The sequence below is a fragment of the Bombus affinis genome, chromosome 9 (assembly GCF_024516045.1).
Source record: "Bombus affinis isolate iyBomAffi1 chromosome 9, iyBomAffi1.2, whole genome shotgun sequence".
NCBI classification, from domain to species: domain Eukaryota; kingdom Metazoa; phylum Arthropoda; class Insecta; order Hymenoptera; family Apidae; genus Bombus; species Bombus affinis.
The window spans coordinates 12595205-12619408 of NC_066352.1; the positions used below are offsets into that span (position 1 = coordinate 12595205).

Sequence of the window (24204 nt, forward strand, 5' to 3'; positions counted from 1 at the left end):
AGTAGGTCTTTATGAGTTTCGGTCAGTTCGTAGATCGTTGTTAACTTTAGTTAATAGTAACTAATAAATAAGAAATCAATTAGATTCCTATAGCAAGTGTCTTCTACAAATGGTAGCGATGTGCTCTGTATTTCTGGTAACACATACCATTCATAACACTTCGTTCTAATTACAGATGACCACGTGTCGCGCTTGCGTGAACAGCTGCCGAAAGGTCGGCCACGGAGCTCTGATCCGCCACATCTCCGACGCCCAGAGCTTCCGTGGTATAACCGTAGTGAAAGGAGCGCTGGAGTTCCAAATTCGAAATGGAAATCCGAACATAATGAACGAACTAAGCGACGCATTCGGTCGAGTCGAAGAAATTACCGAGTACGTCAAGATCACTCACTCGTTCCCCATCACCTCGTTGAATTTCTTCAAAAAGCTCAAGGTTATCAAGGGTGAGAAACTGGACATTAACAACGCCAGCCTATCCGTTTTGGACAATCCCAATCTGTCCAGCCTGTTCCCACCTGGGCAAGAAATCAGAATCGAAAATGGCCGACTCTTTTTCCATTACAATCCAAAGCTCTGTTTGTCCAAAATCATACAGTTCAGTCAAATGGTGAACATCACGAACTACACCGACCTGGAAATACAGCCGCAATCGAATGGCGAGAAAGTGGCTTGCGATATAGTGAATATAAATATCACGGTTAAAAATCTGGGACCTGATTACGCGGATTTGATGTGGGATAGTTATAAGCCACCGGAAGGACAGCAGTTGCTCAGTTACCTGTTGAATTATATTGAGACGGAAAATCAGAACATCACGTACGAGATGAACGCTTGCGGGTGGAACAACACCTGGCAGATAGTCGACGTAGATATTCCTAAATGGAACACAACGGTTTCGAAGCATATCAGCAACCTGAAACCCTACACTATGTACGCGGTGTACGTAAAGACGTTCAACGCCAGGACCACCAAGTTCGTAGGACCAGTGGGCCAGTCGAGAATCATCTTCTTCCGGACGAAGAGTACCATTCCATCGCCTCCGATGAACGCAGTATCCACTGCCTTGAGCGAGACTGAGATTCTAGTCAAGTGGGAACCGCCACTGTTCCCTAATGGGCCAATAGGATACTATATGGTCTCTAGCGTCATGATCTACGAAGACGAGAATCTAATCTCGTCCAGGGATTACTGCAACGATACGCTAGACAATGAACTGGAATCCGAGGAAGTGGTGCCGGACGTAACCGTGAAGACGCCAGTGGTAAATCGGGTTTCGTGTTGCTCGAAGAACACGAACAGGAATATCATCACGTCGAAGAAGTTCGAGATTTTCTGCCACGAGAACACGACTATCAGTTACATATCACCCGGCTGGAAGGATTACTGCGTGTACAACTCCTACAACACCGTGGACAATCAGTTCTACGAGCTGGCAAACAATCTGTCCACCCCTCGACCGGAAGAATCCAGTAGATTCGACGCATCCAAGTCCACGGGGAACGTGTTAGACAAGCACGCGGTCACGTATAACGTTAGCGGTCGAAACAATTCGTTCGTGATCAAGAATCTGCGCCATTATTCGCGCTACATCATCAGTATAGCCGCGTGCGGCGTCAAAGTCAACGAGTCGAATATGTGCTCATCGATTCAGTACACGAACACCCGAACGAGGAAGCGGAATCGTGCGGATGACGTGAAGAACGTGAAGGTGCAGGTGACTAACAACACCATCGTTGAGGTTTTTTGGGACCTGGTGAAAGATCCTAACGCCCTCACCGTTTCATACACCATCGAATACACTAACTTGGACGTGAAAGACGCGAAGAAGAGCACCGAGTGCATCCCACAAACTGGTCGAAGAGATACCGTGAACAGTTACTTGATCAAGAACCTGAGTCCTGGAAAATACAGTTTACGGATGAGGTCCACGTCGTTGGCCGGTGATGGTAACTTCTCGAACGTGGTGTATTTTTCCATAGGTCTGAGCAACACCACACCCATCACGTTAATAGCGTTCTTCACATTTGGTGTTTTGTCTGTGATGTTGGTCGTTTTACTCATCGTTTTGAGGCATCATCAGAAGAGGAAGAAACAGGAAAGACTGATCGCCAGTGTAAACCCTGATTACATAGAAACAAAGTACGTGATCGACGAGTGGGAGGTACCTAGGGAAAGCGTGGAGATCTTGGAGGAACTTGGTTTGGGCAATTTTGGTATGGTGTATAGGGGAGTGTACGACAAGACTACGCCAGTGGCCATCAAAACGATTTCGAAGACGGCTAGTCAGAGGGAGAAGAACGAGTTCCTGAACGAAGCCTCGGTAATGAAGAACTTTTCGACTTTTCACATAATTAAACTCATCGGCGTGGTATCCATCGAGAACCCCCCGTTCGTTATCATGGAATTAATGGAGAATGGAGATCTGAAGACCTATCTGCGTCGGATTCGCGACACCCATCTCGTGCCGGATGCCTGCAGAATTATGAGAATGGCAGCTGAGATAGCCGATGGCATGGCTTATTTGGAATCGAAAAAGTACGTTCACCGAGACTTAGCTGCGCGGAATTGCATGGTGTCGAAGAACTTGGTGTGCAAGATCGGTGACTTTGGCATGGCCAGAGACGTCTATGAAACGGACTACTACAAAATCGGTAGGAAAGGTCTTCTTCCGATCAGATGGATGGCACCGGAGAATCTGTCAGACGGTGTGTTTACGTCAGATTCTGACGTCTGGTCGTTCGGTGTGGTTCTCTATGAGATTTTAACTCTCGCAGAGATTCCTTACCAAGGTTTCTCTAACGAGGAAGTGCTCAGCCATGTGTTGCACAAAGGGACTCTAAATATTCCACGTAATTGTCCCGAAAATATCCAGAAGATCATGGAGAAGTGTTTCAAGTGGCGACCAAACGATCGTCCCACGTTCATGGAGATCGTGTCAGAGCTGGAGCCGTTTCTTGGCCAAGATTTCTACGAAAAATCGTTCTACCACTCGATGGAAGGTGTGGAGAGCCGAAACTCGGGTATGAAGAAACCCTATCATCACGCAGCTCCTATCAGATTTCATTGGGGCAATGAGACGGCCAGGTGGGTAAAGGAGTTCGAGGACAACGTGACGCTGTTGGATCAGACAAAGGCTGGCACCAGCAGGGGACGCATTTTTAAGAATGGCTTCCAGCATTTCGGTAATGTAGCCAACATGGAGGACGTACCCCTCGATCGATGAAATTCTACGGTCAGTCTATAATAGCGAATTTTTCAATGGCGTAAGTGTATTCGTCCGGGACAAGTCCCCGACAAGTCACAAACTCGTTTAGGTACGATGTACAAAGGATACTCAGGGCAATGAATCGTAAACGAGGGCCCAACGAGTTCGGCAGACGGGAATAGGCAAGGATTTTTTTTCTGTCTCTTGCCAGCCTGACAAGTTCAGGACGATACTTGAAAATGATTCGTCTGTTGGTACTCGTTGATTTCCAATTAGGACCTTAATGGCAACGAGCGACTAAGAATATCTTCACAGCTTTTCGCGCATACGTTCTCCGCTCTACCCGAGCGCTAATAGTATGTATAACGTTTAACTTAACCAAAAGCGTTTGAAGGCAGAATTCAGTCAGACGCGATGTTTTTCTTTGATTTCTTTTGTTTTTCTTCTTAGAAAGCGTAACCAAAAGCTCTTAGCTCCTCGGCCATGCAAGCCTACGAACTTTGTTCATTCCTTGAAAGGATTATATTTCGTTTCGTCCTTTCATATGGATATTTCTTTCTGTTTTTCTTCTACTTTTTCTCTCTAGATTAGTAGATAATGTTTTAGGGACACGCGTTTTTTTGTTAACTTGCTGTCTCCTGCCGCTCAAAGAACTGACTAATTATATGTGCTAGGTACGAAGTTGCGTAAAGTTCGTAAGCCCAGGTACAATGAATTCTTTGTTGTTTGATACTCGTTGCATTTTCAACTCATTATTCAAAACTGCCCTGTCTAAACTTGCCAAGTTTGGAGCTCGTCCAAGATCAAATTTTTGATTGTGTACATTTTTATAAAGGGAACATTACTGACTGTTAGTTATTAGATCCAGAAAAATAGACGGAAATAAAAGAGACTCGAGAGACTCCGAAGGAAAACATTTTTCTACAGATAACAGTAATTTGATTGTGCTTCGATGCATAAACGACTGGAAATGCTGAGTAACAATGAATTCACTGTATTCACACGCAATTTTTGCGAAGAAGAAAGTGGAAGAAGACACATTCGCGTCGTAGGTACTTTCTTCGTCGATCGTTTCAAAACGACGCGACGACCGATCGAAAGTTCAAAGCTCATCGAATCGCATTGTCGTGCTCCATTTGCCAAGTGGGACTCGATGTGTCAAGATTTATGGATGCTTATACATATCTACCAACGTTCTATCAAGAGCAAGACTTAGCAATACCATGAATTTAAAAAAAAAAAACCCTCTTTTTCACACTGTCGCAATACTCTAAGGTTCAAAAATTAAGCAGAGTTCGTTTCCATTTTTATACGAACGACGTCAGTCAGGTTTTCCGAAAAAACGGTGGGCTAAAAATGATACTACTCGCGAAACGATCTCTGGATCACCGAGAAAATCTGGCGGTGCAGCCAAACGGTAAAATAATTTGATTAGAAATTACATCACCGCGACATATATAATCTATTGATTTACTTTCTTTCTGACAGCAGAATCGTTGAAAAAATTACAATATTTTGAATCAAGATACCATTCAAACTCGTGCTACTGATCCCTTCTATTAAACAAACGAATTTACTTTCACTAAAATCTTATAAAATTTAGGCGAATGTATACACTGATTAATCACTGTACATATTTGCTAAATTCTATACTTGCAGTCTGACAACAGAACGCTTTCAAAATTTAAGAAACTCTTACATTTTCCCTTTATTCGATCTATAAAATCAACTGATGAAAATGCTCAAGCAATTCCCCTTTCCAGTTTTATATCCATTCTGTGATCTTTTTCTAAATCCTATTCCCTTACAGAAACTTCCGATTCATTCTGCGATTCGTTCCATCATAAAAGAACGATCGAAAAGAGAGGCAAAGAAGCAGCTGCACGGCGATGCACCGCCACCCCATTTCGTCCACGAATCGATCCCAGACTGTGTTCATAGGACAGAGTCGACCGGAAGCCGACAGAAAGAGACAGGAGATAGAGATAGAGATTGAATAAAGGGAAAGGGGAGGGGTGGGAGGGGGGGGGGTAATTTAGGCGATCGTCGAGCGCTCGAGAATCCATAGACAGACACACTGATCCCTCTCCGCACGTACATAGTATACACATACATACCAGAGTTCCTTGTTCAGCATATGTATATAGTTTACGCGAGTCGTGCCCGTGTGCGCGTGTACACATATTTTATTCGCGGAGGAAGATAATGGTTGTTACACTTCCGGGGGCACATGCGCGCTAAGCCGCGTTTCCATCGTGCAACGTATACGTTGTTCTAGGTAAAAAAGAAAAGAAAGAAAATAAAAAAAAAAGAAAACACTTGCAATAAGCATGCCAACAATCTTCTTGCAATAAGTACTGAATATAATTAAACGTATAAAGAATAGTTAAGCGTTGTAAGCGTGTATAGCGGCTTAGGTAAATGCAAAGGGAATCTAAGAGACAGAAAAAGAGTATATCTCTATTTTATTGTAATGATATATATATATATATGTATGTATATATATATACATATATATATTATTATATATATATGTATATATGTACACATAATAGGCACACGTTCGGATAAGTATTTCGGCTGCAGTATATATATATATATATATATATTCACTCTTCGACCGATCGACATACACACTCGCAGGGGCAATGAAAGAAAAAGGGGACAGAAAGGTGTACGCGTATCATGGCGCACGAATACATTGGCGCAGGTACAGACAGAAGTTCCAGAGAGGCTTTTATCGACGGACGTTGCGAGAAGTCCGTTCCACCAGAAAGATTATGTTCTTTCCGGTTATTGAACGATAACAGTCTCCGTTTCCGATTTCTCGCTCTTTCATTATTTTGAATGGAGACACGAATTGAGTCGGTCCGAGGTATTAAAATTCGAGTCTATTTCGTGAAAGAGAATTTACGATATGGTTATGTACTGGGTGTTCCTTCTTGTTCGGTTTGAACGTTTTGAACGGTCCGTAGTAATATTAAATTTGTTTAGTACGCCAAAATGGCAGTAGCTTCGTACGTATTTTTTTTTTCTTTTCTTTCGAACGTCATTTGATTTGCTTTTCTGCTTTTCCGTAGAAGTCGTGGACGCTCGCGAGACGTAAGTAATCGATGCAAAATCTCTGACAAAGCGTACACGTTCTAGCGCACAGTATTAATGTACGCTTACATGGTTGCATCGATTAAGAATGGTAACACGGAGTAATTACGATTTTATCAACATTGCATAGATTGTTATAACGCTTAAGGAAAAGAAAGAAACCATACTTTTTCACTTCTTGAATATTTTCACTGTATAATGATATTCATTGAAATTCCCTCGTATATTTATCATAAAAGTGTATTATGGTGGCGCGAATAATTTTTTAAACGTTTATATGAATCGATAAAAACCGAACACCTTGTACATGCCTTATCATGCATTGCAACCTTTCGTTTACCTGGATCAACTTCGCACGGAGATAAAAGAGTATATATATTATAAATATATCATATGTTATTATTACTATTATCACTATTATTATTATTTCTATGTTTATACATATATGTAAATATTTAACTTATTTTTATTTTATATTTGATTCGCGAGCGTAGCTCGTGTCCCGTTATTACTAATTCTAATGGTTTGCTAGCGCACGCATAGAAGTTCCTTTAATTTAGCAATATTTCAGCGGTATATTGTTCGATTTCGTCAAATATTTGCCGTAATTTATCCGTGCTAGCTTTAACATTAACGATAGCGATTTGAAAAACGGAGAATAAGGATGCACATAGTCGGAAGTCTGACCTGCGCGAATACCATGTACCTTCTCGTTCTTTTTCATTTTCTATTTTAACCCTTAACGGTTGTCATACACGGACGTTCGTTCACCGCAGCACATCTTTCTTTAACTAAACAGTTCACCAAGTCAAACAAACTGAACTAAACGTATTATTATCGTTCAACGTTAGACGAATAGTTCGCAGCAGTTAGTTCAGTAGTATTATGTATTGCAGCACGATGATATTAAGATAAAGCGGGCTAGGGTGAAATTTCACTCGCCATAGCCTTCAAAAAGGATAGATAGACTTTTAAACCGACGAAGCGGTTTTAAACGGGGAAAATATTTAACAAACGAAAGTGTGTGGTAAGTTAATTTTACCATAAACTACGCTACGATTAGCAGTCAGGCAGGTATTACATAGGATAAAACGTTACTAAAAGAATAATAACGATATGAGATAGTCGTGTTTTATTGTTGAGATATTCGATCTCCGCGGTCTAATGTCTTCGGCAACACAGATATACGAGATTCTAAAAGCATACAACTCTCTTCGTTTTAAGGTTAAACCGTGCAACCGTGTGAATAATCTCTTGAAGGAATAGAGAACAGTCGAATGGAAACAAGCAATCTTACTTACGATTAGTTACGAAGCATCGCGAACATGTTATATACCCTAATGGTCGATCACAATGAGTTTGCCCCGTTGTTACAATCATTTCTAAACTATTCCGTCTTTATCTTCTCGACCTATGTGCATACGGTTCTATCGATACGCTGTTATTTACTGAAAGCAGCTCCAATTTACTTGGAAACATTTTAATCAACTAGTTGCCAATTGATTCAGTTACTTAAATTAAATTAAATCTTCCTTGCGTCAATGTTTGATGAGATTAAGCATCGGATGTTATTAAAACCATTGACAACTACAATTGACAATTAGAAAAATATAATTGGATAAAAGAATTAGTTAGAGAGCGGAGCAGGGTTAAGATGTGTTTGTTAATGAACAGATTTATTTAATTACAAAGATACCGGTGTTCGAATAAGGCAATATTCAGTAAATAACGCGTACAGGAGAATCCTTGAAATCGAGTCCTGAGATGTTCACCATCGCACACGTTGTATATATTATTGTATAACAAATAGTGATAATAATGTTAACATAACGATTCGTATCCGGATAGAACGATGTAGGGGAAATGTTGGCTCGATATTCTTTGAAATGTCGATAATTAGACGAATGATAGACCAATAAATAACAGAGGATGAATGTTTTAATTCGCGGCACTGTATATACAAGGGTGTTCTAAAATATTTGGTCAAATGAAATGAAATTTGAACGAACGACGACGTGTTAACGAAAGAATTGATTTTGAAGTTTCGATCGAATGTGATATTGAGAAATATTTTTCATATTATAAAAAAATTTTTTTCATATCTCCGGGGATCTTTATCTTTTATTTACTATGAATTTTCACGCTTTCTTAAGAACTAGTAAGGCAGAAAGATTTCAATTTAAAGATTCTAAAATAAATTGGAATATTCTGAGCTTGTCGAACGTTGTCTACGTTGATAAAAAAAAAAAAAAAAAAAAAAAAAAAAGAAAAAAAAAACAGACCAATACGATCGGAATTGTAGAAACAATATTTTATTCCTCGTTGTTGATCCTCGAATTCATTTTTTCTCGTATTTGACTGCATATTTTTCGATGCCACGTTTAAAACGTTAATCGTTAACATACTAATTCTACTAAATTTTTCAGGAAGGGCCTTTTTCTCTCTCTCTCTCTCTCTCTCTCTTTTTCATTGTGTTCCATGATATCGACAATGTGTATAATGATATTAAAAGCGACGAAGAAGAAACTAAAGAAGTAAAAAAAAAATGTGTAAAAACGAAATTTAAAGTTTGCCGCTAAAATATGCTAATGAGAAAGAGAGACTGGAAACTGTATGATAATATTCTCGAAAATCAAAATATTCTAATGGGCATTAATCGTGTGTATTTATCGTGAGTCTCGTGTTTGAATAATAAACGACTATTTTTTACGCGTTGCAATAAGTAGAAATTAAAAAATCGTGTAAATAAAAGAGAATAAACATTTCGAATAACTAGAAGAGGAAGAGAGAGAGAGAGAGAGAGAAAATTGTATCGAATCAACGTTTGTGGAAAATAAATAAATAAATGAATAAAAGAAAAATATAGAACCCTTAGGGTGTATATGAACTAAAATTAAAAAATTAATTAAAAGGGAAAGGGAAAATCGAATGCCGGGCCAACGCATAAAAGACTAAAAAAAAGCAGTGAACTACGTTCTATGTGGGTGATCGATTTTATTAAAGTATTTATTATTGCCGCCTAGTGCCTGAAGGCAGGAAATCGTTTCGCGTGCATTTCCCGATACGTGGAAGCACGTGTTTCCATAAGGAAACGCGCGAGGGGAAGAGTTTTTTGTTGATGCAGGTGATCAGTGCCGTAACTAGAACTAACTCCCTTAATAAGTCATTAACTGCACTATTACTGAATTGTTGAATCATTAAACGAGGGATCTACGATCTTGATCTATTAAACGCTAGGCAGTGGAACGATTTATAAAAATTGCATGGACGCGACTTTAACCAAGGTAAATTAAACTATATCATAATAATAAATACTTCGCAAATGTTTGCTATGCGATTCAAAGATACGAAAAGTATTTCTATGATATTCTTCTATCGATTAATCGTATGGTATTTTTATTGGAACACGAGCGAGGAATTTATTCGAACGAGACAGTTCGTATAAATCGATTAATAATGCCATTTATATCTAACAATCCTCTTTCAACTTCTTCAAATTTCATTCTTTCAAACGTGGACGAAAAACATATTAGTCAAATTCTTGGAACGTTCTTTCCATAATTACGTCGTTAAGGAACTGTTAGATTTAAATAGCGTAAATCGTCTGGCACCTCTCGATAGGTTAATCCGAGTCCTTTCCGTTTCGATCTAGTACACACGCCACTTTCTATCTATCAGATATTAAATCACATTCTTTGAAATAGACTGCAAAAACAATCAAATGCGAGGTAAAGTAGCGAAAGGTAATAAAACTAAATAAAAAAGAAGAAAAAAAACTGGTAGATAGAGGTTCACAGTGCGGCTCAGTGTCACTGATTACTTTCATACGACCTATACAACTTTCGATGTACATATTGGCTTGGCAACTAAGTGACTGCGAATTTTGTCAATACCATCTAATGACAAAATCCGCAATCACTTAGTTGCCAAGCCAATATGTCGTATTTTCTCGCGTTAATTTATCGAATGTTAGAATGTTAGAATGTTAGAATGTTAGAATGTTAGAATGTTAGAATGTGGTCCAATCGCACATTACGTTTGCGATACGCATCTGTATCGGTTCTCGTGTATATAAATAGATTTTCTGGATCTAGATTTAGTAACTATGAACAGGGTGAGCACAAGCCTAGCTTATCGAGTCTGTCGACGAACTATCAGTCAAGTAAAAGAAATCTCTTAATTCGTTTCGCAGGCAAATATCCTAATTTAGCGTAATCGACGGTAAAGTCAGCAGCACCGAAACGTAGACACACGCGCGCTACGAAGCGTGTGCAGCAGCTTAGTTGCCTATACTAAGTAATCATAGACGGTTAATTAACGTGAGGATGAATTTCCGTGAAGTGTCCCACGGTGAACCAGGTTCGGAAGGCATCGCTTGACGCTTTAAATCGATAAATTAGTCGTAAAAGAGGCGAAGCAACATCGGGCGTGAATCGTGCTGGTTGCTTTGATGACTTTCGTTTAAATTTCACCGGCTGGACTGCTTCCTGAATGTACAGGGTGTTTAGGAGGAAAGCTCCAAGATTTTTCTCACTCGTACTATTCATTCGGATGAATAATTTGCTAAATTATCTTTGATACAACTTGTTCCTTTACGAGAAATGTTTATTTTTTTATAGGCAATTGTATACTGTGACGAAATACTCATACTTGTACTATAAATCCACCAAATCCGATCAATGTATATTTATGAACGGTAGCGTTAACTCGCTCATCAGTCGTGCGAATGTTGCATCGAAATTAGAGAAAGAAGTTATACTTGGAAATATTACTTGGCAAAGAGAAAAGAAAGTTCCTTGTTTTTCTATGATTTTTTCTGATATTAACGATAATCTATAATTACGGTACCATGTTGTTTCCTCTTACGTACAATATCTCTCGTCTCTTTGTTCCATATACTCGTATTCTCAGATCGTTTCCTTTCTTCTTTGAGTATTATACCGATCAGACGTGTTCTATTCTTCTCAGTGAGTGAAATATTTCGTTGAAATAATTTCATTAATAACGTTAACGTCTTGGATCCTTGTTTTTGTTTTCCACACCCTATAGCAACGTATATGGTCTTGTTGATTCAGTATTTTTCTTTTTGCTACTCGGTTTTATAGGATCGTTTCTCTTTTTCTCTGAACGTGGTGCTTGGGCGTTGTTTATCGAACGAAACTAATTAAAAAACGACAGGCCACTTCGGAATTTGTGATAGTTCTAGTTACGGTACTAGTTGTAAGCGTTCATATAGTATGTATAGGGTGCGCGAATGTACGCACAAGAAAAAATGCGCGCTGCGTCTAGTAGAATTTCAATGGACTGACACCGAAGATTTAGTTTTTAAATTGTATACGTATATCGCGCCTCAAATATTCCTTCGTTCGAACGACTGGCCTTCGATAGAGAAATATTCGCGGTAATTACGAGTATCGTAAGAACCTTTGCAACTGCCTGTATATAGTTCTCGCGGTCTTCATTTTCGATGTTTTTTTTTTTTTTCTAAAATCGAAGCGCCACTTCTTCTGAAAAAAAAACGTGATCTGGGAATCGGAAGAGGAAATCACGAACGATAGTGACAAAGTTTCAGTTCCGAGTGTCGAATAACATTATTTATAGATATAAATCGTTGAATGTTCTTTGGTTTCTTCGAGATTAAGAGCGACCATAATCGTTAGTTATTACTATCGCAAGTTTGGATCGAATCCAAAAGCTTTGATCAATTTCTCATTTTCTTGATATCCGTTGATATGTCAAATGTAAAATAAATTATTCTACGTATATTTTTGTTTAACGTGTAAAACGACCAAGGTTATTCAATTAGTCGACGTTCGATTTATATTTAACCGTAAAAGTAGTTTTCTTTTTAGGATTCGTTCTAACGCCTTCTTCGGGTTTCGTTAGGTTCCTTTTCAAACGTCTCCTTATAAATAGAACTCTAATAAAAAGTTACGTAAAACGAATACTGCCTAAGCACGATCAAACTATATAAATATACAAGCAAGAAGCCATAGAAAATAGTTTCTATCGTCTCAAGGTACTAGGAGCAATAAAAAAAGGTACAACGTAAAAATTAACTTAGACAAGTTTAACGAGATAAGATTCGAAATCCAAGATTCCTGGATCGCGAATAGCCTGCAAGACTAAACTTATTATAATACAGCTTGAACTCGGAAATCAGAAAAAAAAAAAGGATAATTGAGAGGCTGTGAGAAGAAAAGTATTATGTACGGTACTATGGAAACTATACTATCTATACCGTTTCTCATAAACGTTTAAACACCAATACGTTACAAATAAGAAAGAAAATTTACACTGATAAATGTCGTATAATCGTTCGAATATAAACAATTTGATCAGTCTGATCTGAAACTTCTTTTTTCATTAGCTTACATCTCTTTTTGATAAAATTCACCAAATTTATCCATCGTCGAATCCCTCAATTATCCTTATGGAAATGATCGATCGAAGGAAAGTGTTAACGTTAATTTCCGATCGATTTCCGGCGTATTTTTATCCAGACTGCCCGGATATTTAAGATTCTCCTATTCATCTAGCACACGTAACCAAAAGCAACAGGAAACTTCAATTTTCTCTATATACAGAAAAGAAAAAGGGGGAAAAAAGAACTCGAGGTGCATAATCCTATATTTTATACAGACCTTGTTACCTTAAGTATATAATATCGATAATAAACAGCATGTATACGTGTATAACAATTCATCGAACTATACTATATATCGTATAACGATAGAAACTATAAAACGTTATAGATGTAACGATCTAATGAATACCGATATACGTAATTTCCCTTTCTTCGTCTTTTTCTTCTTTCTTTCCTTTTAAGGATCGTGTACAATCGGAGCACAGGTGTTCGTGTTCGTTTTTTTTTTCTAATTAATTATTCGATATTCGTTTTTTTTTTTTTAATTTATGATCGTTAAACGTAGAAGTTAAGAAGCTATTCCTTTAGCAACGAATTATTTTGCTCGCTTAGTGGATTATCGGGTTTGTTACTCGTTAAATAGGGAATAAGAGCGACATTGTGAAAAGCAAAATATCGCTATGATGCAGCATGATATTTGCGATTTTATCGCGCGTGATTTTTCGTTCACACGTTTCTCGGAGCAATAGAAAGCAACGATGGTTGAAAAAATAGTTTCGCATGGAATGCAAGGGATGTATCTGTTTTCTGCGAAAAAGGGGAATTTGTTTTTCTTTTGGTTCGAAAGTGCGCGTCGAAGCGTGTGCCGTGTTCAGGCAGAAGAATCTCACGAATTGAACAACCCGTTTTCATCTTCGTAGCACTTTTGTTAATTCGTAAGAATTGTCACATATCCGCCACAACGTCAGCCGCCAATTTGTCGTCAATAGTCGTCCGAGACATTGACCAGATCGCCCGTGTTAAACTGCATTTAAAAAAAAGAATATACATATATATAAATATATATATATATTGTTCATGAAATCCATTCGGAAGATTTTAAATTATTAGTAACTTTGTGCTTCATACATTTTCACATTGTATAGAACACAGTGAGAAGATTAACTAAATCGATAAGTGGTTCCGTTCTTTTTTTTTTAAATCTAACTTAAAAGAAATTGTTTTAATTAATTTTATTTATTTAAAAAATCACGTTATACGAAATTGAGTTAGAAATTTGTCGAATGACATTCGAACATTATTCGTGAACGATAAAAGCTTTCCCCGAGGGCGCTTGATCCTTAATTAATAGATAATCATAATTTATTATTTATCCCGTATGGGCGAATTCTCCCAAACGTTCCCCCTCGGTTTTTCGAAAGGTTTCGCGATTCCATTGTAACCCATTATCCGTCAGAATTGTTGGAAATGTTATATTTACGACATGAGATATCGCCTAACTGTGTTGCAATTTTCTCAATGGAAAGAATAAAATAGAATCGAACGATCGATAGAGGAAAAGTTATATAGAACTGACGGATAATGGGTGAAGATTTATTGAAATTCTGAGGATAATATCGAAGAGATGAGCCGGAGAACGCGAGGAGAAACCAAAATCCAGACCTTTCCATAAGAAACGTTATTCCTAATCAAAAAATCCTGCCATACCGTGTCTTCCAAGACAGAGACTATTGAATAGCGAATTAGTTTAGTATTTATACACGGTTTTACGCCGCTATCTGTGTTGCGAACTCGCCCAAATCGACTAATTATTATCGGTGAATGGATATTATAGAAACTGATCACATTCCGATATATGGGAATAACATTGGAATTATTATTCTAATTTTGATAATATCATTGTACCGAATTTATAAAAAAAAATACTTCGTGTCGCGATGCTCAAACTTTTACATATATTTCGATCTTCCTCTCGTTTTAATAGAAGATGAGATTTATAACGTTATAGAAAGATGTTCGACGTAAAATTAAAACGATAAACCGTGCATACCGATAAGAATCTCTTTCATATTTTACTAGAAATTGATTATTTTCTTCGAGTCAAATTGTAACGGTCACATTGTCGATAATCAATCACGCAAAACTATCGTCTAGATCGTTTGAATGGTGAGTTTACCGGATACGAGGAACGTCGTAGGAAAGAAATAAGGAATAATAATAATAATTATGGGCTAGCAATATTCGATAACGATGAAAAACCGTACCCCTGTAACCCGAAATAAGTTAAGTTGTCGTTTTATCCTGTTAAAGAAGAAAAAGTAGCGAACGTGCGAGCATTGAGATGAATGAAAGAAATAAGTCTGATTGCCTGTGAGGTGAAAGAAGTAACGCGCGAATACTTTACGACGCGGAAAGAAAGAGTCGGCGAACGTCGTTGTCAACTTTCTTACAGCGAAAACGATGATGCACGCGCACGCGTAAAAAGAACATGTTTTTACACTGTGTAAGATACGAGTTTTAACGATTGTATAAGAAAAAGAGGTTCTATCCGGGAAAAAATTGGCGGTGGTGTGAAAAAAAAAAAACCAGAGACATCGAAGATAAAATTGTTCCGAAATAATTACGATACGATTAATGAGAACACTGCACCACGATTACTTGCGACACTCGATGTATATTTAAAAAAAAAGTCTTTCTTTTCATGAATTGTATCGGCTGAGAATCTAATTTTGGTACAGAAAAATGAAACGCTATATCGTTTGTTGCTATACGTGTTCGAAAGACGGTTATTATTGTTCTTGTGGTCAAGAAACGAGAATCTAATATAAAATTGTTTTAAGATGAAAAAGAAATGTATAAGAAATCCGAACGTTTCGTATGATATATCGAATGATATTCCCTAAAATGCATCACATACATACAAGATCGTGAAATTTCTAATTTTGTCGGCAATCTGCCCTTTACTAACTTATTTGCGTACTTTCATTTCGAGTTTCAACGCGAAACTCGTTCGATTTCTTCGATATCTCCTGTTAATACCCCTTGCCGGACCCGCCACACCTAATCACACAAATGTACATACTTATATTGCACTAATTTTAGTATTGCCGCTGAGTATTATAACTAGTCACATAAGCCAAAAGTTTGTTACTCTCGCAAAGTTTTCTTTTTTCTCAGTTTTGTAATAAAGGAGGATGAGTAAAGTCCTTAAATTGAACTTGCGCGTTATTCACAATCCCGTCCCTATGTTTCCTATTCCTGGAATTTTTGTACGTTAAAAAGTACAAAATTTAAGTAGACAGAGTGAAAAGTTAACAGTGAAAAGCAAATAGAAAAGTCGAGTAAATGTGAGTTTGAACTCGTACAAATTTATTTTAAATATAATTCCATATAAGTAATTGTTTAATAGTTAAACGAATAATTTCAAATAAAAACTATCATTAGTTTTACTTTATTCGTTTAACTTTGGATATATCGTGTCATTACATGTCATACGTTAACGGCTAAATTTTATGAGAAATAAAGTTACAAGTGGCATTCAGGCAAATAGGAGCTTCAAATTTCCCGCCTATGTTCGACAAGCAAACATGGATGATAACCATTAAAATCGATTAAATATCTTAATGTATTTCATTCAAATAGATTCTTATCGCTATTTCATAACTTTATATAAATACTCTTCCATTTACTTAACTTTATTGTCTTTAAATGTTAGAAATTTCGAAACAGTCACTTACCATTTGATGAATAACCTTGATCGTAAATAATTTGAAGTCTGTACTTGACGTCATAAATTTGTGTTACACCCAAATTACGTATAAATGCAACGTACTTTTGTCCTCGAAATTATCGATAATTGGTATGAATAGAAAAATATCGTTAATATATTCGTTACCATAAAATTTTTTCGTGAAATTTTCGTTTTTACTTGATCGTTGACTAGACTTCGTCTGCGATTTGGCAAGCATCGATATCTCGTAGAATCGTAGAAATATATCACGTTACTTTTAGGGTTTAATACAAGATGCAACCACAAATGCATCAAGGGAAGGACACTAACAAAATTTATGGAATGATTGAAATATTTAACGCAAATTTAAAAGGTATATTGGAAATTGGAATCGACGAAGACACTACCACGAGCTTCGATCGCGAACCGCGTTTGCAACAATAATCGTTCGAAGGCAGTTCGAATTGTTTCCAACGAAGTCAATTGCATATCATTAAAAAAAAAAATCGACTTAATTATTAAAAGATTTAATATATTATTGTATTAAATTATTTTTAACAATTATAAAGCTTGAATTACGCCACAAAGATTAATAAAGAATCCAGTTAGAATTAGTCAGTGAAAATATTCTATCTGTGATATTATCGACTTGCGTAGATTTATCGACGGTTGATACAACTGGTCATACACGAGAATTCAAATGAACGACGATAGATAAATATTACCACCGAATTATTTAATCCACCTGTGTTATCACAGGTACTATCCTCATCACAGTCATATTGAAATATAAATATAAACAACGAGTTTAACATATTAATCGGCTTTCTTCGATAATAAAGTTTGTAGAATATCAATATCGTTCGAATAATAAAGAAAGATTATAATATCTGTATCTCCTCGTTTTCAATACTAGAGAATATTATATTTAACGCTATGATTCACATATTTCCAACGGTAATATCAGGATATTAAGAACCTTTTAGAACAGTTCTCTAAAGCAAATGGCAACTAAAATTCTTCTCGTGTCTGAATCGGGCAGAAACAACGCTTTGGTGATCTAAAAGCGAAGGTCGTTTCTCATGCAGTTACGCTCGACGTAATTACCTCTTAGGAAACAACACTACGAGCAAAATATTATTACGAAAGGTAAGATTGACGTCTTTTGTACAAGCAGCGGGTCTTAACCTGGTAGGTGAGAGAGTTTTCCTTATTATTTTTTTTTTTTTTTTTTTTTTTCTTTAAATATCAAAAATATTATAACATATCTAAGAAACATACGATACAAAGTTACATTGTCATTTCAATATAGATTTAATTAATTTTCTTATACAGACAATGCAATGGAAAATATCGTTAGACGTGGTCGACACATTCATTGAAAAAGAACGAAGGATTCGTTGCAAAATCACATTGCATCGTTTAAATATCATAGTACCACGCGTTCTCCTTCGTCTTTTTCTCTCCTTTTCAGCCGGTCCGTTTATTTCTTCTTTATTCTACTTCCAATTATCGTGTACTTAATTAACCGAATGGTAATTCGTTCAAACGATCTCTAAATTGAGTAGACTTTATTACACTAGAAGAGAAACGTAGAAAGGCACAGTAAGATTCTAACGTTTTGTCGTAAACTTTGGCATTTTACGTAAAGAGTCAATGAATGTTTTGCGTTTAGATTAGATAAGACCGCATATTTAGTTTTACATTTCTAATCAGTCGCAATTATAATTGTCGTGTAACGAAAGGGCCCAACAATATCTGATCAGATTTACATGACACGTACTCATCAGAAATCAGTTAGTGTCTGCCGACCACGATTCGTGTCACCTGCTACGCTCGTTCCACTAATTCAGTTTTAAAGTCGAATTTTTCTAGGTACGTATCGCACCAAACAGATTACTAACAGTTACTTTTTATCATCAATAGATTATGGATGTGTGTGGAAGTTGATATTTCTGGAGCATATTTTTCACTTACTAAATATTTTATTTTGAATAATACTTAACGTAGTTTTGTATATATTACGTTCATTTTATGCATCTTTGCACTTTTATGCATCTTTTAAATGTATAAACATCTGCAATCCAGTCGTAAGTAAACAGCTTTAAATAATTTCTCAACAATATTTCCTAAGATTTATATATGTTCGATCAATTTTCAATAATTATTTTTAAACGAAACAAAGTACTACGGCTACCACTGTAGTATCAACTTTCTGCAATTACAAAAAGGTAATGGCGCAGTATACAACAAGAATATCGTTCGTTCTCATATTGGTGATAATTAACGAGACATCGTTTGCCAGAATTTGCAATTCATCCGGGGAACATTGTAAGTATATTTCATTTATAACTTGGCAACTGTTCTTTAAAGCTTAACTGTTCCGATCACTTAGGGCAATCCCGGATTGGTTTACTAGTTTCGCCGATAATTTCGAGATCAAAGATTCGAGAGATAGAGATTTACTGGAATAACGTTAATATCGAGCCCGGAGACAAAATCTCGCTATTCGAGGAAAACTCTTCGGGAGATCAACGTGAAATTTACACCGTTGTTCCGAATAGTTTCAGTGGTGTCGAGAAAACCGGAGTACTAGCTGAATTCATACCTAGCTCGAACCTTTCTTTCGCGAAAAGGTGTACAAGTTAGTGGTCATAGAATTTTTTAATCAACCTAATCTCACAAACGGATCGCCATTTAATCAGAAATTTCTATCATTCGTCTGTAATTCATTGTTCATATTTTTCTATAATTATAAATTAACTCGAATTATTCTGTACTTGGGAAAAGGTCTCGCTCTAATTCTGGCGGTATTTTTTTCAGAGTACAGTGTAAGATGGTGGGCAGATAAAGAAATAAAAGATACAAAGTGTCTGGGAACTCAGCCGACATGGATGAAAGAAAGGAAAGATATTCTGGGCCCTTTAAAAATGAAACAGATATTTCTGCCTGGAACTCACGATTCCGCGTCGTACAATGAGAATGACGACAGAGCAAGCATCGTTTCAGACTTTGCTGTGACTCAGGTATAAATGTAACACGGCGGATAGAGAATTGAAATTTGCAATATTTTCAACGTAGTTGCCAGCAGAATAAAGTAACAAATTCGTAGGATTTAGATATCCTCGGGCAATTAATACACGGTGTACGGTACTTAGACATCAGAGTGGGACGTTATCGCGAGACCAACGAGATTTGGTGGACCAATCATGGACCATTATATCGATCAGTCTCGTTAAAAACTGTTATAGACCAAGTGAAAAAGTTCCTCGACAATACCGAAGAAATCGTGATAATAGATATCCGTGAATTTCCTATTGGTAATGCGTTCAATTTTAATCTACTGTTATAAACGATAATCTTATTTAATCTAGTTGCATTTAAACGTCCATGAATTTCCCATTGATAGTACTCTAAATCATTGATCCATCGTGACGAAGAATAATTTTATTTTTCATTCTAATCGCCTGTTTCTGGTAAATTCACAGGTTTCAATAACATGTCAGATCACCATGCATTGGCCACGTATCTGGAGGATGAATTTCGGGATTATTATTTGCCCAATAATTATGGATGGGGTACCACGTTGAACGAGATCTGGTCTTCTGGAAAACGATTGATAATCGGTTATGAAAACATGAGAATCGTGAACAGTCACTCTAGCATGTGGCCTTATGTGTTGCACCAATGGGGGAACGTTCAAAGCACCGAGCAATTGTTCCGATATTTGGATAAAATTGAGACCAGTGATGGGTACGCTATTTAAAAAATAAAACTAAAATGCGATGGATCTATTTTACATATTACAAACGATATTGACGAAAAATTAACTTGGTAACGATTTGGTTGTAGGGATAGCGCAACAAGACCTCGATCGGCTATGGCAGAGATGACCGCGGATCTTACGTATATTCTTTTCAATGGATTGACGAGTCTACGAGATATGGCGCACAAAGTTAATTTAAATGTAACTAATTGGTATAGCACCGTTTGGCAATACTCTGCCAATATCGTAGCAGTGGATTTTTTAAGAAGCACAGATATTGTCGAAATTGCCATTGAGTCTAATGAAAATCGTCATTTACATTGTAGATATTAGCCATTCTTCGTATAAGTCTAATTCAATCGTTAATCCTAGCTTGTACAATACGTTACTATTTGGAAAGTATCATGCAGGATTATACAAAATTTGTCTTCAATACGTTCGCTATTATAGTGGATTGGAGTACAAAATGTCTATCATCGATCGTGTTTTATTTCCCGTATTTTTCTATGATATTTAATAATATTTTACTTATAAATAATAACTCTGAGATTTATTTTTGTTTTAATCGGGCACGTCGGTTATACGAATTTCACTTATCTGGCAACTTGTAATTAAATGTAAATTAATTTTAAGCGTCGCGCGTGTACGTGCTGGTAGCGAACATATTAAATTCATTCCAATTAAGCAATACTCATCCAGAATATAAACATATTTGTAAATGTTATCCGAGTAATAAAATATACTTTCGAATAAGGTTTTCAGATAGAATATCTTCTAATAGAAATCGTATTTTCCGAGTTATATAATGTTAAAAATGATGGTGTGTGCACGCGTGTGCGTGTGTGTGTTTAACAGCATCGCTTTAGAAACTTTCTGTACAAGCATTTGTGCACCGTTTTCTGCATAACAATGAGACTTCCGCCGGAAGAACGAATAATACTTTGAACGTAATAAAATCTGTGTCACATTGCGTGTTACGAAATAGGATTTGCCAAACAGGACAGTCTGAAATATGTTTCAAACGGCGCCGGTTGATCAAAGAAAAGATGTTCCTTTCGTCAGTTTTTATTGTTCTTCTTTATTCTATCTGTACATTAAGTGCCACCGATCGGACACAACACGTTTTCAGCGAAATGTATTCGATTAATTTGATTAATTGTCCGAACGATAAAAAGTGTATATTTGTCGAGCATTGTCCCGCTATTTTGAATTTAATGAATCACAATCTACTGCCGATTCATAGGTAGATCGGTGTAATGCTGCTTTATAGGAAATTGAAATATAAACGACTCAATGAGAGAAATGATTTAAGCTTTTATTTTAAAAATTAACGTAGATTTCGGCAAGCGATTTGTGGTTACGAGAACATAAAACCAAAAGTGTGCTGCGACGTGGATAGCAATATGGTGAACTCATTTTTTACTCAAAAGGATGGTACACCTTTTACGAGATCGAATCTAATTCCAGAATGTGGCAGGAGCTTCGTTCATGGTGATGTTAACTCTATAGGAATGTACCCTTTTGTTGCAAGAATTGGATTTAAAAGTAAGTGAGAAACGAGACATTTATTTATACAAACAGTACATTTATTAATTAATAATAGGTAATTGATCTTTCACAATTTTGTCATAGGCAACACAGGGCAAATAAAGTATCCGTGTAACGGTGTAATTTTGAATCAGCGCACGATATTAACTACTGCCAGTTGCGCACTTGCAAAGTCTAGTATTTATCAATTGTGAGTACTCTCATCTTTTAAGGTAAAACTTCGAACAGATTTTTCGATATTTTAATAGGGATTCTGTGCTTGTTGGTGAGTTTAATACTGATACTGATCCTGATTGCAATACACAGAAAATTAATATATCGTACGTGATAAAACATCCCAACTATCGATCTGATACTTTTGCGAATAATATAGCGATGTTACGTTTAAAAGAATCAATACAATATACTGGTAATTATTAAAAGATTCTTCGATTCTTTATATGAAAAATATATCGATGAATGTGAGTAAGATTTTTACCTTTATTTCAATACTAAATAATTAGTAACGGCGCAGCCTGTGTGTCTTTTACCGAGAGATGGATATGTAAATGTAGGAATGAATCCTATTCTTGTTGGATGGGGTAAGCTGGCAAGCCAGAAAGGTAAAAAGATTATGTACGACTCAATTAAACAGAGTGTATTTGTAAGGAAGTTAGAAATATTGAAATTTTATCGAAGTGAACACTTGTAAGCAGCAATTGCTGAAAATGAGGATTGTGCCAACCGAGGAATGCATGAATTATTATAACCAAGGATCAACTGTCGAATTGTGCACAATAGGGGATGAAGAGCCATGTTCAGGATACAATGGAAGTCCCCTTTTATTTAAATACGGCGATACATATTTTTTGGTAAAATTTTATATATTTAACATTTCATGAAATTTTACATTTGATTATTTACAATAAAGTACATTTATAAAACTACAGTTATATTTATATCATTTTTAGTTAGGCATTTTATCATACGGTTCTGACTGCAGCATGATCAATAACTTCCCCTCAGTCTTCGTGAATATACAGAAATACACAAGATGGATTCTAGAAAATTGTTGATTGTACATTAAGAGGTTAGTACCTTATTTAATATTGTATATTTTAATAAAACACGTATTACCATTTTCTTACATATAATTTCTTTGGTAAAAATTCTGTTATTTATGCTTGAAAATGTTTAAATATTTTCCACGGGTCATCTCCTTCGCCTCTTCCAATCCCAATTGATATGCCATATCGTGTAACTTTTTCACTTCAGATATTAAACCGCCCATTGATAAATTTCCGAGTTCTAAAATAAAAATCATATTTTCAGTATAATAAAAGATATTTTGTATGATATTGTATTTCTGGATGTAAACTTACGATGTAATTGATTTATATCATCAGGTGTGAGACCAGCAGCCCAAGATGACGGTTCTGTTTGAGGTGAATTTTGTGCTACGAATTCATTTACACCTGGAACTTCATTAATTGTTAATATATATATGATATATTGTAATTCTTGTCCAAAGTAGGCTATAAAATTGTATAGAATATACTTACTTTGCTCGGGCCATAGGTCAGGCGATGCTCTATCTAGTTTCTCTAAACTCATAAGGCTTTCTTCTACGCAAATTAGGTCTATAAATGAAAAATATGTGAAGATTTAAGAAATTTATTGTTACTTTATTTAAGGGTATGTTAAATATATATACCTGATTGATCCGTTGGATCTTCTGTAGTCATTATGTTCATTGGATCCGTGTTACCTAACCTTCATTCAAATTTAATATCCGAAACGAAAGTGAAAAAGCAAATATTTACACAGACGTAGAAAAGTAATTAATACAAAAGATACGAAAATTAGACAGTTTTCTTTACAATTATTATGAAATGAATACAACATGTACAATACATCATACAATATTTACACGTTATGTAGTTTGAAGAATTGGTCCTTGTTTTGCCGCTTCTACTAATGGCTCCACCAATTGCGTTTCTTGCTGCAGTTTTTTTAATTTGTTGCGTTCTTGACGTTCAATATCGCGTTCTACACCTAGTCGAAGCTGTCGTCTGTAAAAGTTATGGAAATATACATTATAAAATATTATTCCAGAGATTGCCGCGAAATACAACTTTATCGTGTAACGTGGATCGAATGCTCTAATCAAATTAATTTACATTTATGGTATATGGATTAAATATATTTAAGTTGTACTTTTAATTCAGAAAAGAAATAATTAGTTGAAACTCTTTATAATATAAAGATTGAACAGAATGATCGACGTTACTAACTTTAAATAATTCGGTAATTTTTTATTTGAACTATGGTTTGAAATATTGACTTAAAAAAGACATTTGAAAAAACATATTTTCTGCTCTATCTATCGTTACAACACATGTAAAAAGGAAATAAAAATATTTGTATTTTGTATTGTATAGTTTTACTGTTTAACGATGAGTCCATGTTACACGATGGTAATTTTTTACATAGAATACGTTGCTTAC

General features: G+C 36.1%; 4 protein-coding genes across 15 annotated transcripts in view; 3 read left to right on the forward strand and 1 right to left on the reverse strand.

Moving 5' to 3' along the window:
- Positions 1-15891, forward strand: part of LOC126920652 (insulin-like peptide receptor) — a 39746-nt gene extending 23855 nt beyond the window's left edge. For all 4 annotated transcript variants that reach the window (XM_050731319.1, XM_050731318.1, XM_050731320.1 and 1 more), the window contains one exon: positions 176-15891. In XM_050731319.1, the coding sequence (XP_050587276.1) occupies positions 176-3223 (3048 nt within the window). In that variant the 3' untranslated portion in view covers positions 3224-15891. The remainder of the gene's footprint in view (positions 1-175) is intronic.
- Positions 15892-17667: 1776 nt separating this feature from the next.
- Positions 17668-20938, forward strand: LOC126920683 (PI-PLC X domain-containing protein 1-like). Of its 6 annotated transcripts, none has more exons than XM_050731407.1 (8): positions 17668-18200; positions 18280-18494; positions 18590-18735; positions 18800-19048; positions 19228-19430; positions 19517-19724; positions 19893-20157; positions 20257-20938. In XM_050731407.1, the coding sequence occupies exons 3-8, from the start codon at positions 18639-18641 to the stop codon at positions 20501-20503; spliced, it is 1269 nt and encodes a 422-aa protein (XP_050587364.1). In that variant the 5' UTR covers positions 17668-18200; positions 18280-18494; positions 18590-18638; the 3' UTR covers positions 20504-20938. The 6 variants fall into 6 exon arrangements, with proteins under 6 accessions (XP_050587364.1, XP_050587365.1, XP_050587359.1 ...); XM_050731408.1 differs by having other exon boundaries at positions 18331-18494; XM_050731402.1 differs by having other exon boundaries at positions 17668-18494.
- A 143-nt stretch (positions 20939-21081) lies between these two features.
- Positions 21082-23428, forward strand: LOC126920687 (phenoloxidase-activating factor 1-like). The gene is made up of 7 exons (XM_050731412.1): positions 21082-21413; positions 21507-21715; positions 21803-21908; positions 21967-22127; positions 22222-22320; positions 22397-22569; positions 22669-23428. Exons 1-7 carry the CDS (start codon positions 21217-21219, stop codon positions 22771-22773), a joined length of 1050 nt encoding a protein of 349 aa, XP_050587369.1. The 5' UTR covers positions 21082-21216; the 3' UTR covers positions 22774-23428.
- Positions 22561-23561, reverse strand: LOC126920710 (protein lin-52 homolog). Of its 4 annotated transcripts, none has more exons than XM_050731447.1 (5): positions 23412-23561; positions 23260-23337; positions 23080-23172; positions 22835-23005; positions 22561-22758 (listed from the first exon to the last, which is right to left on the reverse strand). In XM_050731447.1, the coding sequence occupies exons 1-4, from the start codon at positions 23449-23451 to the stop codon at positions 22872-22874; spliced, it is 345 nt and encodes a 114-aa protein (XP_050587404.1). In that variant the 5' UTR covers positions 23452-23561; the 3' UTR covers positions 22561-22758; positions 22835-22871. The 4 variants fall into 4 exon arrangements, with proteins under 4 accessions (XP_050587404.1, XP_050587403.1, XP_050587402.1 ...); XM_050731446.1 differs by having other exon boundaries at positions 23080-23178; XM_050731445.1 differs by having other exon boundaries at positions 22846-23005; positions 23080-23337.
- Between the last annotated feature and the right edge of the window lie 643 nt (positions 23562-24204).